Source organism: Culex quinquefasciatus, chromosome 1 (assembly GCF_015732765.1).
Source record: "Culex quinquefasciatus strain JHB chromosome 1, VPISU_Cqui_1.0_pri_paternal, whole genome shotgun sequence".
Classification (NCBI taxonomy): Eukaryota; Metazoa; Arthropoda; class Insecta; order Diptera; family Culicidae; genus Culex; species Culex quinquefasciatus.
The window spans coordinates 1866323-1885471 of record NC_051861.1 but is presented as its reverse complement, the minus strand read 5'-3'; the positions used below and the strand labels follow the sequence as shown (position 1 = coordinate 1885471).

At 41.1% G+C, this 19149-nt stretch overlaps 1 protein-coding gene across 7 annotated transcripts in view; it reads right to left on the bottom strand.

The window, feature by feature from the left end:
- LOC6032095 overlaps nt 1-19149 on the bottom strand; it is a 148510-nt gene that overhangs the window by 67247 nt on the left and 62114 nt on the right. For 4 of the 7 annotated variants that reach the window (XM_038250268.1, XM_038250293.1, XM_038250273.1 and 1 more), the window contains 4 exons: nt 10513-10730; nt 7733-9684; nt 3935-4420; nt 3667-3775 (listed from right to left, as the gene is read on the bottom strand). In XM_038250268.1, coding sequence (XP_038106196.1) covers nt 3667-3775; nt 3935-4420; nt 7733-9684; nt 10513-10730 — 2765 coding nt within the window. The remainder of the gene's footprint in view (nt 1-3666; nt 3776-3934; nt 4421-7732; nt 9685-10512; nt 10731-19149) is intronic. The other 3 variants (XM_038250289.1, XM_038250279.1, XM_038250285.1) reach the window with 3 other exon arrangements.

The following is a 19149-nucleotide window of genomic DNA, read 5'->3' as shown; positions in this document are numbered from 1 at the left end:
GGAGACACGCAGCCATGGACCGAGCTTGTTGGCGGAGAATCGTGCAGCAGGCCAAGCTAATGGTGTAGCGCCAATAAAAGTAAAAAGTAAAAGTAAGTAAAAAACATTTATTGTTATGGGTTTGTTCAAATATTACGTCCATTGATTTTCGGGATTTCAGACCCCCCCCCTCCCCTCTGTCACGCACTTTTCCTATACCTTTAACATGGGCTGTCACAAACCTCAGACCCCCTCCCCTATTCTTGGACGTAATTTTTGAACGATCCCTATAGTAAGTGCCATAATCTTCATTATTCTTTAGATAGATGAGTCCAAAAACATGAAAAATGCCTTTTTAATTAAATTTTCTGCAGAAAGCGTGGTTGGGGCAAAATGCACCGCTGTGAAGCTCCTTTGTAAAAACAGCGGTGTCATCTAGTGGTGACTAGTGAAAACTGATTTTACCCGGTGCATTTTGCCCCATGTTGTGGTGCATTTTGCCCCGCATGGTTGTTTGAAATGAATCAAAAATGTTTTTAGAAATTTGATATTTTCGAACAATTTTGGGGTTTTTTAAGACTTTTTTCACATGGATAACGAAGAATAATAGTTGTTTTAGAACATCGAACAAAATTCTTCCACAGTAATTCTGTAATGGCAGAGAAATCACAGTTTTCCCTTAGGTGGTGCATATTACCCCCTCTCCCCCTATAAGGTTCTGTGTGCATAAAAATCTTACGACAAAGGTGTTTTTGAAAAACTCGTCTAGAATACCAAAACTCAAAACAATATTTCTGGGAGTAAAATTTTATACTTTTTTAGCTCTTTTTTGCCTCTCTGTAATACGAATATAAATCAAAATACAATAAAATCTCAAATTTACGCATTCTTCAATTTATGCAATACATTCAATACATAGCCAATAATGCTAAATAATGCAACTTTAGAAGAAATTGAATTAAAATGAAATATTGATGGGCTCAGCCTCCTTTCAAATTAAAAAGCGATTTTCCAGAAAAAAAATATGACAAATAGGGAAATAAGGAGCATTTTTACGTTTTGTACTGTACGGTAAGTCCACGTCTCCTCCATTCTTTGATGATTCTATGAAATGTGGACCCGTTCACAGTATCTGTTTCAAACGATTAATGCAACGCAGTAGGCTGGGCCGCTTTAATGAATTTAATGCTTTTTTGGGTTCTTGAAAGTACTGCATTAGATTGCAGATTAGATTAGAATACACACTAAAAAAATAATAATATTACACTTGACGGAATTTCAAATATGATGTAAAAATCATGGATTTAATTGAAAACCTAATGTAAAATTGTGCTTGATTTGATGTAGAGTCGTAATTTCTCAATTAAAACGCAAAGCAAAAGATTCCGTCAAGTATCGTGTAAATTTAATCTTAGTATGACCTGATTTTGTGTATCATTTGATGCACATAACCGGAGCGTGTTTTTTGATGGAATTTTACATCTAAACAAACACAATTTTAGCCTGATTTGACTACGCTCGCTTGACAGTGCAAATGATGTGTCAGCCATCTTAGTGTTTTGGAAATCAGTCGAGTTTCTGGCTTCAAGCATTTGCTGAAAGTCAATGAAAATCTCCAAATTCTTAGATTTGCCAAATAAAAAAGATCAAGGTGAGTGAAATATACCTGACGCTGCAATTTGTTCAATTGAAAAACAACACTTTGTTTACTTTCCAGCTGTACAAGATGCAACCACGATTCTCCGGAGGCGGAATATACCGGTCGTTGGTCGAACGGAACCTGTCCAGGTCCGGGTCCTGTCCATCCTCAGTCGGAATCTACGCTGGAACATGCGCCACCAGCGGCTCAAGGTGGAAGAGGAATGGTAGCCATCTAAGAGTTGGGCATTGGTCGAACAGAACCTTTCCAGATCCAAGTCCTGTCCATCCTCAAATATTTGCCGCCAGCCGCCTGAACCCGAAAAACAGCCTAACAAAATTCGGCTGTCCTTGATTCTGCTGCAACTGTAGGGCCAAAGTGATCCAGGAATGCCGCCGAACGTATCTCCGACGACGAAAACGGCTACAAGCACCCCGGCAATGTCGGCGTGAACAAGTCACAGACATTGCCCCGCAGCAACGGCGGCTCCAGGGCGACCCCGACCGGTGGAAGCGGGGTAACGGGGACGGGTTACGGTGTTGGGCCACAGCCGGAGCATCAGGTTGCACCGCAGGTGGTGGCATGCCGAAAATCGTGCCAAAACCAGCGGAGACGCCCCCGGCCATCCGGCGTCAATTTTCGGTACGGGATTCTTAGTAGGTCGTTGAGTTGAAGTTGTTGACTCTTTGTTTCTATTTCGCAGATTCCAAGTGGTTCCCCGATTAGTAAAGCAAGCAACGGTTACGGCCACAGCGGGGGCAAGAATACTCCACCCCGGTCAAAGACGCCGCTCGGGACGGCGCTCTCAAGCAATCAATCCGGCCAGCAGCAGCATATCACCGTGAAAGGCGTCGAGCCCAAGCTGGTCCAGATCATCATGGACGAAATCATCGAGGGAGGCGCCAAGGTCAAGTGGCAGGACATTGCCGGCCAAGAAGTGGCCAAACAAGCCCTCCAAGAGATGGTCATCCTGCCGTCCGTCCGCCTAGAACTCTTCACCGGCCTACGAACGCCCGCCGAAGGCCTCCTCCTGTCCGGTTCTATGTCACCAGCCGCCTGAACCCGAAAAAACAGAACGACTTCGTGTGACGTCGCCAGTTCTCTCCTAACAATATTCGGCTGTCCCTGATTCTGCTGCAACTGCAGGAGTACCCCGACAGAACCAGAGCCACAAGTGATCCAGGAATGCCACCGAATGTATCTCCGACGACGATAACGGAACGGATTAAGTGACCTTAGAGTGACCTTGTTACGGAATTCCCGTAGATTTTATACGGATTTTTCTAGACAAAGTTCGAAAACGTTATTTAGAAAAAATATAGCGAAAAAAGTATGAAAAGGATCAACCTTGTTTTTATTTCTAACCTCAAAATCACAATTCTCCCAGCTAAAATTACATCAATTTGAATATTACATCGTCGTATATTCGAGTTTTGTAAAATTCAATGCATCAATAAATGCCTTGGTGGTGTCATGTAATTTTCAAATCTGATGTAAATTTGCATCAGATATGACGCTCCAGTTATGTGCATCAATATAACAGAATATTACACGATTATTTTTTGGTGTGTACCCTTTATTCCCATGAATTCTACCTAAAACCAAGGAGATTTTTATAATCATAAATTCATAATTTCAATAATTCGTGCCCTGGTTCATCAAACCAAACTCTTTCTGTACCCCACCACAATAATCCTAAGCAATCTAGCACCTTACACACTGCATCACAGGTTGACAGTGATGTTGATGTTGATGATGTTGATGACGATGTACGAGAGAGAAAGAGGGCGATAAAACGGGAACCGTGTGACAATGTCACGAAATCCTGCACCGGCAGTCTTGATTAGCACTTTTGTTACACTTTCTACGCTACTTTGCTTTACTGGATATGGTTGGTTAGTAACAGGGGGGGAGCAAAAAAATCGTTAACCACACACCATCACCTCAACCAGACTAGGACTAGGACTAGCTAGTAGCAGCACACGCACACAAGCCAGCACTGTTATTAAGGTGAAAAGGACACCTCTCTTTTTTTTTGCTGTACTCACCCTCGTCTTTGCGCTTCTCCTCCCGCCGCTGGAGTACGACCTTTTTGAACAGGACGGCCGCAGCTTCGACTGCGTGTTGGATCTCATCTTCGCCGAGATAGGTCTTGTGCTGGTGGGGAAAAAGATACATATCGAAAGGGAGCGAAGCATTAGAGCGGAAATTTGCATCTCTCTGACGCCCCGACGAGATTCGATCAATCAGTCAATCAATCAATCCGGGACCAACTTGGGATCCGGGGATTCCGGGTGACACCCGCCGTCATCTTACCTTCTTATCAATTAGATTGATCTGCTCGTCGCTGCTGTTGTCGTCGCTGTTTTTGTCCCCGCAAAAGATGCCGTCGTCCAGCGACTTGGACTTGTCCTCGTCGGCCTCCGGATAGCCGCCGTACTTTTCCTCCATCAACTTGGACGCCACCACGTCCAAACTTTTCGAATCCCTCTTCTGCAGCCGTTGGTTCTGCAAGATCTGCTGAAAGGCGGAAATCTTCCGTGGTCCAGTTCGGGCTATCGCTCCGGTGCTTCCACCGGGGGTGGCCGTCGTGGCCATCGACGGCGATTGGCTCATGGCCGTCATCAACGGGGAGGTCCCGTTGGCGCCCATCTCGGACTCGCACGCCTGGTCCATCGACTTGAACGCTTTCCGGCGCGGCGATGGCAGCTTGATCGATCGCTGGGCACGTTCCAGGATTTCGGCCAGCGGTCGTGGCGAGGGAATTTTAGTGATTTCCGTTTTCCGCGTGTTTTGCATTTGCTGGAAGAGGAACACGAGGGAGAAAGGGGAAATTAGAATAGTAATGAATTGGAAAGGTAACACCTAACAGTAAGTACATTACGATAAAAACTAGTTATTTTGAGATCTTTTGATTCGCTCGTTTTTAAAAACCAATATCTTTTCATGCTTCAATCGTAGTTGCGATATTTCGAAAGGTTTTGGGGTAGTGGGGATCATCTTCTAACTTTGACATTCACATTTTGTGCGGAAAAGGGGTTTCATTCAGTTTGGTAACAAAAGATAAAGAGGATTCTTAGACCATTTGATGCCATTGTAGTTGATAATATATTGGATGCAATTTCGTCCTGGAACCTAACAAAAAAAAAGGTAATTCAAATCAAAATCAATCAAATTTAATCGAAACACAAGAATTGCATTATACCGAAGGAAGGTTAATTTCCTAGAAAATTGACTAGATGGGGGAGGGGTGGGGAGTTACACTGAAATAGTTGACATTGTACCTATCGGGAGTGTTTGGAGATGCAACTAAGGCTAACATGGACAAACCTGTGTGAGAAATGATTTCAAGCTAGAGATAGCTACTATCTATATGTGTCAGTACGGGGAGTTCAAAAATCAGGTGCAGTTGAATGAAATATATGTGTATTTGTATAATTTAGATTTTCTTAACAACAATTATTTTTAGTTTTCCAGAATTGAAACAGCTAGTGTTTTATACAGAATTTAGTGTAGTGTTCACTTTGATTGAAATTACACCACTTTACATCGTTATACACGTTTTTAATTTCCTCAAATTTAAAAAATCTATTTAAACAAATTAATCATCATTTGGAATCAAGACTATCATTTCAAAAGAGCCAAACATTCAATATAACTCCCATTAAAAATGTTAGTCATGATTCAAAAATTTTCAATGTATTTTTTCCGAAACGATCATAAAATTTTAAAAATAATTCATTTTTTAACATTGAAAATTGAACCACTAGTTGCTGACTTATTGGCATTAGACAATCAATGTGGAAATGTTTGGATGAGATTCAATTTTCTTGTTTCTTTTTCTTTATTGACTAAAATTTCTATTTAATTTTTTTTTCTCAAAAAATCACAACGGCAAATTTTTGCAAATACTTTTCTATGGCTCAAAAGTAGCAGTTGTTTGTCCCCTAAAACAAACAAAAAAATTCTAAATATTAAAAATACTGATTTTGTGAAATTGAATTTATGTGACAAAAGTTAATTTAAAAATCTGTAATATAAATCTTTGCCGAAGACACCAATTCGATTAAAAATTCCTTCAATAGTTATTTTTTTTAAATATTTACGTAGTTACATAGTACAAAAATGATCTTATCAATTTTCCTGTCATTTGAGAGAGATGAAACGGCCTACACATAAAACAGAGCTGAACGTAGAACTTTTCAGAGTACTTAGCTTCCTTTAAGAATTTGCAAACCTGTTCCATAGAAAGGATTTTCGACTTTTTCGGGCGATAGCCATCCGGCCAGTAAGCACATTTCGTTCATGGATTGAAGCCGATTTTTGGCTTGCCATTCTTGAAACTTCTTGTTACTAGCTTCATAAAACACATCCGATTTTTCCGGAATACCCATAGAACAATCAGAATCTGTTTCGAACTCATTCATCCTGCTTCAGATCTAGGGAAAAAAAAACAACTTGACTTGACGCAGGATGAAAAAAATATGCTTGAACAAATTAATTTAGAATTCACAGGCTACTGAGTCGGAAAAAATAAGTAAGATGGCCATACTCTTGGACGCCATCACATCTCTCTGTTGCATTATACATATAGCGTTATAAAATATATCCTGAGTTATTTATAATCTACAAGCCTTACCCGACAAACTTCGTTTTGCCTTTTTTTCGTTTGTTGACATTTTTTACTTTTTTGTTTATTTAGCCTCCTGCGATCAAAATTTTATTTTACGTAACTGTATCTCGAAGCCGTTGCATCGTATCAAAAAGTGGTCAAAGACAAACTTGAAGGAAATTTGACGGGCTTTCCTAAAAAAATACACTGAAAGAAAAAAACACTTCACTTTTATGAAATTTTTATATTTTTTAGTTTAAAAGTCAAATTTGAAGGTGAACCCACGATTTTTTTTCGTTCAAAATTTTTGTGAAAATAGCCTAAGATGTTACAAAAAGACTCACGAAAAATGCAGGATGGAGCAACTCACCTAAAAAAGTCTCCATATTGACCATTGTCCTAAGTCCGATTCTTGTAAAGTTTCAGTGGTTTTAAAAATAAAAATGTTGAAAAATAGGTTTTTTGATGGTTTTTCGCAATTTCTATATGACATACTTGATTTTTCAGTCTCGAAAACATTTTTACCGGAAAGCTCGTCCAATTTCCCATGAGTTTGCCTTTGACCACATTTCAAATGGATGTATGGGCTTACAGATATAAGCTATGGAGACTTTTATGTAAAATTGTCTGGAAAATCGATTCTCGTGTTCGGATTTTGAAAATTTTGATGTTTAGAGCACTTTTGAAAAAATAGTTTCAGTAAATGATTTTGGTATTTTATTAGGTGAGTTGCTCCATCCTGCATTTTCCGTGAGTCTTTTTGTAACATCTTAGGCTATTTTCACAAAAAATTTGAACGAAAAAAAATCGTGGGCTCACCTTCAAATTTGACTTTTAAACTTAAAAATATAAAAATTTCATAAAAGTGAAGTGTTTTTTTCTTTCAGTGTATTTTTTTAGGAAAGCCCGTCAAATTTCCTACAAGTTTGTCTTTGACCACTTTTTGATACGATGCAACGGCTTCGAGATACAGCAATATTTAAATTACGAAATACAAAAATATTTAAAACACTCACGCCCTTCTCAAATGTCATTATCGAGTGTAACTGGCTCCATATTCACAAAAATGGCTTATATAAGCGTAGAATAACATGTCTACAAAGTTTCATTGAAATCGGAGAAGGTCGAGAGAAAAGTACCTAAAAAAATCCTGTTTTGGGCTGGAATTGCTCATATATAGATTTTACAAGTCTTTTCGAACAAATTTTGCCCCTCATTTTTTTGGATAATTTTGTTATTTTAGCCCTTTAAAAAAGTTACTCTTAAGACAAAAAAATAATTTAATATTGCATGAATAAACAATGCGTTGCTTGAACTGCATCTCTCTTTGATATAATGGCATTTTAATACATTATAGTGTTATTTCTTCTCCGCAGATATAACGAATGAAATGAACAGAAATGCATTTCTGTCGATTCCATAAAATTTCAAAAGTATTCAAATTTAGATTATAAGATTTAAATCTAGTTAAATCTAACATAAACAAACAAATAAACACCAACCTGCGTGTCCTTTTCCGGGTGCGACAGTGACCGCCGCGGCGTCATCTTGACCGTCTTGTTGCCGGGCGAATCCTCCGATATGGACCGCATCGTTTCCGGCTTCCGGTGCTGCTTTATCGGTTCGTCCTCGTTCGACGACGCCACCGCTTCCGGCTCCACCGGTAGATCCCGCGACTTTCGCCGCCGCAACCGTCGATTTTCCGTTTTCGAGTCCACCGGGTAGACGCCACCGGCACCGCTGCTGCAAGTAGTAGGAAAGTCGGCCTCGTCGAGGAAGCTTTCGGCACTTTTGATCGTGCTGACCGGGGCCATGCTGGCGCGCAACCTCAGCCGGTCCTCGTTGATGTAGTAGGACGCTTCCTCGTCCTCGTCAAAGAGCGTCGAGTCGTTGTTGATCGTGGTGGACGAGGTGGCGGCGGACTCTAGTCCGCCACCATATTCGTCCATCATGGCTTGTTTCGCCTCGGCGAATGTTTTCTGTTTGGGAGATCGTTTGTCTGGGTTAGCAGCGGAAGTGTCGTAGCATGGTTCTCTAACGTGTTCTTGACGTACCAGTCTTGGCGAGCGATTCGCTGGGATTTCCGGCAGTAGCCGGCGTCCTTCGACGGTTAAGGCTCGGTTGAGGCTGTACTCTTCGTTACTGTGGCTGCGCACTTTGATCATTTTGGCCGAGTGGTGATGTGCAGCGGCGGTTCCCGGAGGTCCACCACTTGCACCACCGGTTCCGACCAGGGCACTGATGACGCCACCACCCGTTACTGCCCCCGCCCCCGCACCACCGATACTGACACTGCCCGGCGTGACCGCGGCGGCCGCGTTGACCACAGTCTGGCCTTCGTCGGCCAACATCGTGGGGAAATGCTGTTGTGAAAGAAAGGGACGTGGTGCTGGTTGTGCGGATTGTGGGAATAAAAAAGATTGCTTTTGTCGTGGTGAGATGGGCATAAATTTGGGCCCGTGCTGGTGCACCGAGAGCGAGTTCATACTGTCGGGTGCCGGAAGTGTGTTTTGGCGTGCAAATTCCGGGGATCGTTTGATGCTGTGCGGTGAGAGTTGTTGCTGTTTTTTGGGTGGGGATGTTGGAAGCAGTTTCACGTGCTGATCGGGATTGGGTAGTGTGGCTTGCCTGGTCATCTGAAAGCGGTTTGCGGGTGGTCGGTTCGTGGCCACTTCCGCGGACTCTTGGTCGGGGGCCGCTTGGTCAGGGGACTTGTTAAACAGCATCCGGTTGGGTGAGGTGGGCAGATGGCGCTGTTGGCCAGGTTGTTGGGGCAGAGGCTGTTGCTGTGAATGAGCCTGAATTTGCAGGAAAAATGGATCACTGGAGTTGGATGGAAAGGTCGACTGACGTACAAACGGTGGATATCTGGGGCTGGGCTGGTCTCCGCCGGCCAGTTCCGACTTGTCCGGCGATCGACCGGTCGTTGTCGTCGTGGTCGTCATCGTCGACGGTTGGTACAGATTGGTCCGACTGTTGGGCGAGGTGGACATCAGCTTGGCGCCGATCTCGTGGTTCGCCTCGTTTGGCCTGCAGGGTAGCGTTGATTGTCTTCGGATTTTGTAGCGGGCCGCGATCGGCGACGTCGCATGCTGCGGGTCATCGTCGTTCTCGTTGTCCGTGTGGTAGGGGCTGTACTGTGGACTCGGGCTGAGGCCCTTGTTCGGTGACAACGACGGTGGCATCAGGTTGTTGTTACTTCCGTAGAACATTCCGGCGTCCGGATTTGGCAGCGTGGATTGACGTGGCGGCATCCGACGGCCCATGGGCGGCTGCAGCTCGTTGTCGAACTCGTCCTCCTGGCTGTACTCGGCCATGGTGCACGGGTTGATGTACGGGTACCTTACCAGCGATGGATAGCTGCTCTGCGATTGCTTTCGAGGTAAATGTGAATATTGCTGTGGATCTGTGCCACCACCGCCTCCTCCGCACTGCCGATTCTCATCCTCTGCATCTGGCCCGGGGGGAAACAAAGAAAGGAAAACTCGTCAGTTTGATAGACACAATGTCGTAATGTAAATACACTTTGCAGGGTGATTTTCAAATGGCGAAAACCCTCCCAACGCAGATTCAGCCGGTTTCAAATCACCCCAACCAGCATCGAACGTTTAGCTCCCATTCAAAAGGGTTGAATGACGACGACGACTTCACCACGTGTCACATGTTGAAGCGACGAAACAGTCAGTCTTGTTGTTGCACACGGCTTTGTAATTATCTGCCGGCACACATACACACACACACGTCCCAACCTCGTCGGATTCCACCGGAAGTGGATCGCACAGTTTTAGCTCGAATTACAGCTTTTTCGGGGGGGCCATGACGATTTCTGGGTCAATCGATTCCTCGCTCGGCACACAATGGTATTAAAACGACGACCCCCTCCTCGGGATAATGTTACATTTGTCATCGCCGCAGGAGGTTGGTGTTCGACTATTGTGCCCGTGTGGGGACAATGAAATGACACGCTGGGAGCCATTTGGACCGGGACCGTACGGTTCGATGATCGACGACCGGGGAGGTTGGAAAAACCTTTGAATCAATTTGATGCCGCCGTTCGTTTACGCCGGCAAGTAGGCAATGATTGTGATGAGGCAAACGAACTAGCTTCATCATAGTTGGCTTTGGAAGGGGGGTTGAACCAAAGTTCTTGTTTCAGGACATTGAAAACAGATAGTGGAGACGCTTGGTTGTTCACACAGAAAAAAAGCTTTCTACATTTGAAGACTTTTCCAACGAATCGAGGACATGATTTTCGCATTTACTTTTTTCTATCGCCACTCACTTGATATGGTCCAGGAGCGCCGGATGCTCTTCTTGATGAGCTCGGTCGCGCCCACCGGCAGGTAGTCTCCGGCGCTGGCGATGCTGGTGCTGCTGGTCCGGCTGCCGGCGATGACCTGCGAGGTGCGACGAATGTCCGCCACCGCCGCCGTCGTGGTCGTGGTCGTCGTTCCGTCCGTGTACTCGCTCATCCAGTCTTCGCTGGCCGCTTGCAGCTCACTGGATGAAACAAAACAAAAAATCGCCAGGTTCAGGTCCAGATCCGGGATGTTCGTGGCAGGAGAGAAAAGAAGAGCACAAATAAAAAACGATTAGACTGATTAGACTGGCCTCGGGCGACGGCAGCAGGAAGCAGAAAAGCTTTTAACCGATATGCTTTCGAAGGGGGGAAAAATCAGAACAGTACAGTGAAAAAAAAAACGGGAAGGAAGCAGTTTTTTTTTCTCTCCCCAGTCAGAAGCAGTCAGAAGATGCTGTTGGACATGTTGAGAGAAGGTGGGGATGTGGGTGGGGCGAGTACATCAAATGCTGCTTAAATCCATTAAACGAAACGAGTCGGTGACGAAATTATAAGACATTAATAAAGCAATCATCTGCTAATTGAGGTAACGTCACCCAGCCACCACAATTGGGACCAAATGCTTCAAGAAGAGCGCATCTTTAAGCAATTAAACCCCATCCCGAGAAAGAGGGAGTGAGAGAGAGAGAGAAAAAGACAAGCATGCTACCAAAAATAGCTCTTTCCAAATGATAAAGTTTAATTAGACGATCATCAAGATACATATCGAGAAGTGAACAAGTTGAGACACACGAGCTGGCGCGAGATGAGGTAGAGATGCAGGGGAAGTTCGAGTTGTACAATCAGAAGTTGGCACACGGAAAAGTTTAAATGCATCTTTTTCTTAAAAAATTAAACATAATTTCTCTCGTTATTCAAATTTATCTGAATATTAAAGAAATTTTTCCTAGGCCTCCGGATAATCGAGTCTGGACTGTACATGCTTTCAATGGATTAAAAATGTAAACAAATATTTTTTTTAAATAAAATTTGCTTTTTCAGAGTCATAACACATAAATTTCAAAAAATATTTGTAGCAGTCTTACTTAGAAATTTTTTATACAAATTTCAATGTCAATTTATTTTTATTTTTTTATAATTCTTCCTTTTATTTCGTACATAATAAAATTACGAATTAAATTTCGCAAAAGTTAAAAATGTGATTAAATTTTTTTATGTTTACACAATATCATCGCCGTGCCTTCCGAGCATCAATGCTAGGAAAAAGCTTAACCAATCGACTTTTTTCGAAGTTGGTATTGAAGACAAAGGATATTTTGAATCATATTTTATGACAGTTCTGTGAAAGAAAAGAAATTAAACTAAAAAATCTTGATTCCGAAATTTTCAGTGCCCTCAAACGCACATGTCAAGGGTGTTCACACGAGAGAGCGAGATTGACAGATAAAGTTTTGTGTTCGTTCTGTCGCCCAACTTTGAGGGGGTGGCGCCACCGTCGTCACACCGCCGCTAGCAAGAACGTAAAAGTTTAACTTTTGCAACGGAACTAAACTGTATGCGTCGACAATGTTGAGATTTTCCTCCGCGCGCGGAAACTTTACTATTAAACAGTGGCAGTGGCAAATTAAAAATCAATTAGGAAAGTTATACAGTGGTAAGCGGGGAGGGGGAGCTTTTGGGTACTTTGAACTAATCACTATTAATCTAAAAGTTGGTGAATTTGAAATTTGGTTTGGTTTTTGGAAGTTCGATTTTTTTATCAAGAAAGATTTATTTTATTAAATTTAAGTTCAGAATTTAAGTTCAAAATGATGATTTTGGGTTAGCAAAGACAAAGTTAAATTAACCCCACAACCATGCTTGTTTACGATCCCTTTGAGAAACATTTGAGGTTTTCCGGAATTCCGGGAAGCCACCCAAAAGGTGGCGATGATGCTGTAATTGCAAATTATTTTCATCGCCAGAGGCATTCCACAAACCCGCAGAGAAAAAAATACGCACTCTAGAAAATCAACATTACACACGCATGAGTTTACCAGAATTGAGTAAATTAATTTCGGGCGGAATTTGGCCGTGGCATCTCGTCGGTCGGTCGCCGCGGGGTGATTAAGTTGAAATATGCGCGCGCGAACCCGGCCAAGCGTGACCACGTGGAAAATCGATGGTAATGGGTTAACCCAATTGAGGGTGGAGGGTGGTAGGTTCGATGTAAATTTATGTGCAAACTTTCCATCACAGATCAACTCTTTAACGGCTCGTTTGGTTGATGGGACGATGTGCCCAATCAGGAAATCTCTCGGGTGGCATTTTTAATTAATCCCAAGCCGAAATTTGAGCACGTGTTATCAATTTGGACGTGATTACAAGGGTTGCTCCCTTTGTTACTTCCGGGACTGACCAGTTTCTAAACACAACCAGCAGGCAGCAGATGTGCCAGTCAGTGACCCGGAACAAAATGCACATGCATTCACTCGGTGCAGCACTGCAGCTGGCTAATAGCATACCATGCCACTGACTGGAAGCATCCTTCTTCGTCGTGCTCCTTTTATCTTTTGTCCTGCCCTGTCGTCGTCGTTGTCGTCAGTGTCGTCCTTTTTGCCGGGTACACAGGAATCTTGCCAAGTTCAACCCAGACTGAAGGCATACGTACGAGCTCCACCACCATGAATGGAGACACGATAGTTGTTTTGGAATGCTTTATGGTTTTTGCTTTATCGCTCGAGATTGGATGCTGTGCATCCTTTCATGAGGATTATAAAATAATTCTCAAGCAATTTTCTGGTGGCTCAAATGCAACCAGTGGGAACGCATGGTATTTCAAATCCAACAGGTTTCTTTGTCTTCCAAGCACTCAAATTAACCCCTAATCGCAGGTCAATCCCCTTCCCCTCGGTTGACGCGTCAAATGTTCATTTTTCACACGATTAAAAAAAACCTCATCAAATTCTCAACCTGTCGATATTGATTATTCTCCCCCTCACCCTTTCCACAACGTGCAAAATTGATTGTCTACCCAACTCCACTCCCCTTCTTGGGTTGTGCAAATAAAAGAGTGCCAACAGTCACACCAGCATGTGCACCTGTTGCTGTGTGGTAAATTTTCACCGCAAAATAGCGTTGAAGGGTGGGAAAGCTGATGGCAAGAGTGTCTCATAGAATTGAATTCAAGAATTATTCAAGTTTCAAACATGAAGAAGAAGGGATTTTCTGATCTATTTGGTGACTTCGGCAAAGTTGTAGGAAACGCAGATAGGTGTTTGATTAGATAGGGTATATTTCCCCTATTAAAAAAAAAAAATCGCTAGGATGCTTTTCCTTCATAAAATGGGAATAAATTTGGGAAGAAAAATAAATATTTTTCGACAACTTTTACTTAAGAATGCATACAAATTGAGCAAGGCGCACTTTAACAAAAAAAAAAAAACATTTCTAATTATTCTTAATTTAAATTATGGTTTTGCGTCTTAAAACTTTTTTTTTTTTTTGTGGCAATATTTAAGATTCATATTTTTCAATAGTTCCCTTAGGGAAGAACGCGGAAAAAATATTAACCAATTTTAAATTTTGCTTGCTTTCACCTAAAATTGAATTCCCGAATTAAAATCGGTTAATATTTTTTCCGCGTTCTTCCCTAAGGGAACTATTGAAAAATAAAAAAAAGCAAAGTAATCCACTTTAACGACCCCCGGGTCTTTTGTGGTCTCTGTTGCAAGTTTCTGCTCATTTCTAGGCGTCCGAAGGTTATGTGTGGTGAGTCACCCAAAACCTCTTTTACGCAAATGGACCGACGTTTTACTTCCCCATCCGATAGAAGGCGTGGTCAGGCAAATCTCGTCTCGAAAAATGCCACCGGGTCCGTCTGGGATTGAACCCAGGCCATACTGGGGTTCAGAGGCTACCAGCCTAACCACTAAACCACCGAACCCGGCATTGATTGAAAAATATGAATCTTAAATATTGCCACAAAAAAAAAAAGGTTTTTAAGACGCAAAACCATATTTTAAATTGAAAATGATTAAAAATGTTTTTTTTTGTTAAAGTGCACCTTGCTCAAGTTTTATGCATTCTTAAGTAAAAATTGTCGAAAAATATTTATTTTTATTCCCAAATTTATTCCCATTTTATGAAGGAAAAGCATCTCGGCGATTTTTTTTTTGAATAGGTAGCTAACAAAATTATCTAACTTTTTTTTATTTTTGATAGCCGAACTGCTAGACTAAGCCTCTTATAATTTAAAATTTGTGAAAAATGAGTTTTCGTATTGTCATCTAAATAGGCCTCATTTTTAAACTCGACTTAGATTTTAAATATAAAAAAATGGAGTGAAATTTACTGCTCTTTTCAATGAAAATAAAATGATTATGAAATTTTTGTTTCAAGAAAAACCTTTTAAAATCACTTATTTTGGACAGTGACAAGTTTTGATGAAATTAAATTATGAGGAAATGTGAGATTTGGTCATAACACGTGTTAAATTAATGAACTTTTGTTGATGTGGGGCCTTTCATAAACCACGTGGGCTCTTTTTTTAATTTCAGAGCCTCCTTCCACCCTCGTTGAAAATTGTCCATACAAATGATTTTTGTTTTTTTTTGCATGAAGCTGACCCATGCTCTACTTTAATTTGTTTACGTGCTTTATGAATGACCCCGTCACATTTTAACAGAAAAACCTATTTCAAGATTCTTTAGTTCATTCTGGGCGTCAAATCCAAATCCGTGTACAGATATGCACCAATTGGTTATTAATTCGAGCTAAGCCCTCTTGAAAAATCACTTTTGATTGAAATGTTTCAAAAAATTGCATACAAATATAAATATTTCATGTTTCTTAACTTGACCAAATATTTTTTTTGTTAAACAATTAAGATTGAAAAAAATACTATTGCATATCGGCTATAAATAAGCTTTTTTTAACCCTCTACTGCCCAAATTTTTTTTTCGAAAATATTTATTTTTCCCGTGTTCAGGAGGTCATTTTGAGCAACTTTTGTTCTACGAAAAACTTTACTTCTCTTGTTTTATGTTTTTCTTGTTTAATTTTTAGTATTTTAATTTGCATTTATCATGTTTAGTTTATGTTTGTTTTTGGTAGTATTTGGCCTATTCTACCGTCTAATATAATTACATTTTGCCTATCTAATTTTTTCACGTTTTTACAGTCACTTTTTCAATTTTTTGCATGTTTTTCACATTTTCTGCTATAGAATGACACCATCATCATTTAAATTGCAAAAAAATGCGTAAAGGCTTAGCCTGGGACACTACAAAAATTACTGCATACTTCTTTTTACTGAAAATATAGGAAATGTTAGTAAAAAACACAGCCAAGGTTGACCCCTAAAAAAATGAAATTTTTAAAAACATTGGCAAAGTCACATAAAACAAGTTAAACTTCCAACCCTGAAATTTTCTAAAATTTTAAGATTTCTTTTTTCCAATGCTTTTTGAAGATCAAAAATCGGTTAGAAATTTGATTTTTGGCGATTTTTTAGATCGAAGCCCGTCTAAAGGCGGGGTTAGGTTGTAGAGGGTTAAAATGCTGCAACTCAAAACCATGACAATTAGAAGCAAATCTAGGATCGTAATCTCAAACTGTTATGTTTGAAACAGATAACATGAAATTTTAATTATTTAGCACAAATTTTAATACAAGTTCAAATAGTTAACAAAGAGATAGGTTAAATTGTGCGAAACTTTGATTTACAGTAGAATAATAATTTTAGAGAAATAATGATCAAACATTATTTGTTGTCGTTCTGTTTTTTTTTTCATCAAATTTTTTAAAAGTTGTTTTACCTTTTTTACTTTTTTTGGCCTAGTTTTCGTCTTGAAACCCCGTAGAAACAGATATGATACTGATTATACTTTACAATAATTTCGTAGCCGGCTCAAGATTATTAGATTGATTTTTAAGCTAGATGTATTTAGCTTTGAAATTAATGTTTGAAATTTACGGTTGTAGGTTACAAGAATATGAAAATTCTCCAAAAAAATCATTTTGCCGTTGAAAAATAAAGATTGTTTTCAAAGATAGAAGATCATGAATCGAACTTGACATTGAAGATTTAAAAACAAGAGATTTTAGGGTGAATATTGAAAATTTAAGAGCGAGTATTTGAGATTAAATCTAGTAAAATTTATGTTTTGCATGACGATGACTCATATCAAATTTCTTGCATTTCTACATTAGCCCATCTTGCATTAACCACTAGCCGAAGGTAATTTTAAGTCCGTCCATCAAATCACCCTCCAATCGGTTCACCCCTCGCGCGATGTCGAACACGTATACAGACTCGTGTAGTATTACAAAGGAAGACACCCACTTCATTGACATTCAACAGGCACTCCACACGGTCTGGAGGACCCTTCGAAACGATCATTTGAAAAGTTCCAACAACCCCGAACCCCCATTGCCGTCAGCTTCGAAGACGAATAATGGCCCGTAATAGTCGGCCTCTCACTCCCCTTGGCCATTCAGGAAACAAAACCGGATGGAAATTGGTGTGCGATTGAGGAAATGTCCGGACCTCCCCTCTCATACCTCGATTTTCCAGCAGAGAGTTCAATTTGTGAACTACCCCAGCTGGCAGCAGCACTCTCTGATGGATGATTTTGGGACGGACGGAGGAAACAAAAACTGCTTGATTTCTATAAAATTAATGATCCTTTCTAATGCGATTTAACTTCGCCTTTTCGGTTCGGGTTTTTAGAGCAAAAGATAAAGTTTCCTTGCCCGAGCATTGTCCCCAACCTACCAACAGGAGAGCACTAAATGGAGTGATGTCGTTTATTGCGAGTGATTGGCGGAACTGAATGGACGAAAATTAAGCTTCTATCCTAATTAATGAAAGTTTCGACTTTGTGTGCGTTTTTTTGAGTCTTGTGTGGTTTTTGTCAGACTTTTTGGTGATTAGTGGGAAATTTGTCATTCTGGGGAGTAAACTTTCCAAATTGGTTTTTAATTTTTGGTTTTACGTGAAATTTCTAGAAATGGCACCCACTTGACTTAGCTGTTTCGTTTCCCCTGCAATCTGCGCACTTAAGTTAGTGTTTATGATTTCTTTTTCATTCAATCCTGGTCGCAAATCTCAAGTATTCAAATCGATCTGAACAACAAACATCTGATCCAACTGAAAATGCTCAAATTTCTCGATACCCTCGTCGTCAGCTTTTCTTCGTCAGTCCCATAATAATGATCGGACCTCTCAAAAGTACCACCGCATAATTGGTGTTTGGCGAGACCAAGCCAGGAAGGGATCGTTGTCCTTTACCCGGTCCTCTGCTGGTCGAGTTTGCGTTCACCAGAGTTTGTTAATAAAAGTTTATGTTGTTCCAACAAAACTGCCCCCCGCCCCCCATAACCTTCCACTCTTCTTTGAGTAAAAGTTAACGGTGAGGAAAAAAGGGGGAAAACAATTTCCATAACCCGAGAAGCAACAGTTTATACCAGCCAGCCAGCCAACGCGCAATGGTATCCAATACATGTGTACGCGTATGCCAAGTACAATTTGATGTTTGTGCGACTTCAAAGGATCGTAAAAAATCAATTTCAAATCCCTTTATTGTGTTATCCTCGTGCCCGGCGAGAGAGTTCAAACGCATGGTGCCAGGGAATAAGTGCGGAGTAGGTGGGTTTTCCCCCGCCCGGTATTATCATCCTTTTCATTTTCGCACTGTGGGTGAAAGTTGAAAGATTTGGTCAAATTTAGCCTCTTAACTTTGCTGCTTGGTTACCCCCGCAATTTGCGCACTTTAGTTTGTTCTTGCATTATACTCAAACTTTTTATTTGCACTCTACAAGACAAAACTATACAAAATTTAACCGCTAAACTTAGCTGCTCAGTTACCCCTGCAATTTGCGCACTTTAGTTGGCTTTCATGACCCAAACCCAACCCACTGTGACCGCATGGTGGTGGTCGTTTGAGGGTGGTCCAAATGGGTTTGCGTTTAACGTTTCACGCGTACAAACAGAAATTATTGGCGCGTCGGTGGCGGCTGTAATGTTATTATGCGCCACCAACAACGACGGCTCGCTGACTGACTAAGCCAAAGTCAGAGAGAAAGAGCGCCCTTTTCGCACTCTAATCTGGCTCGACCCATCTCGACGCAGCAGCAGAATGAAATGATAGTCTTTAGACGCTCTGATCCGCCCACCCCCGCCTTAAAAGTGTGATTGCGATCCGTGATAACGATTTCGCGGGAAAAGCCTCCGGAAAAAGGGGGTTAGGTGGGTGGGTCATGTTTTCACCTTTTGGTTTGGACGGGAAATTTCGAGAGAGCTTTTCTTTGATGGAGATGGTGGGGGGGGGGGGGAAATGGAATTAATTTGATGATTTAATGTGTGTTCTTGGCGCGTTTGAATGTTCTGATAATATCTTGAGGGTTTTGGTTTGAACTCTTGGTTAAATTAAGAGATTTGCGTATATTCAACGTGTCAAGTTGTTATCTAAATTTTGTAATAAATCTAAATCCAAACTCAGTGTTTTCAGTAGGAAGCTCAGGTACTGTTTGATAACGTTGTACAAGTAATTTTAAATATCTGGGTAAGAAATCAAACGCTGTTTTAAATTACTCATGCTTAATTTAATTGTTCATTTTTGATTTTGGTTTGAACTA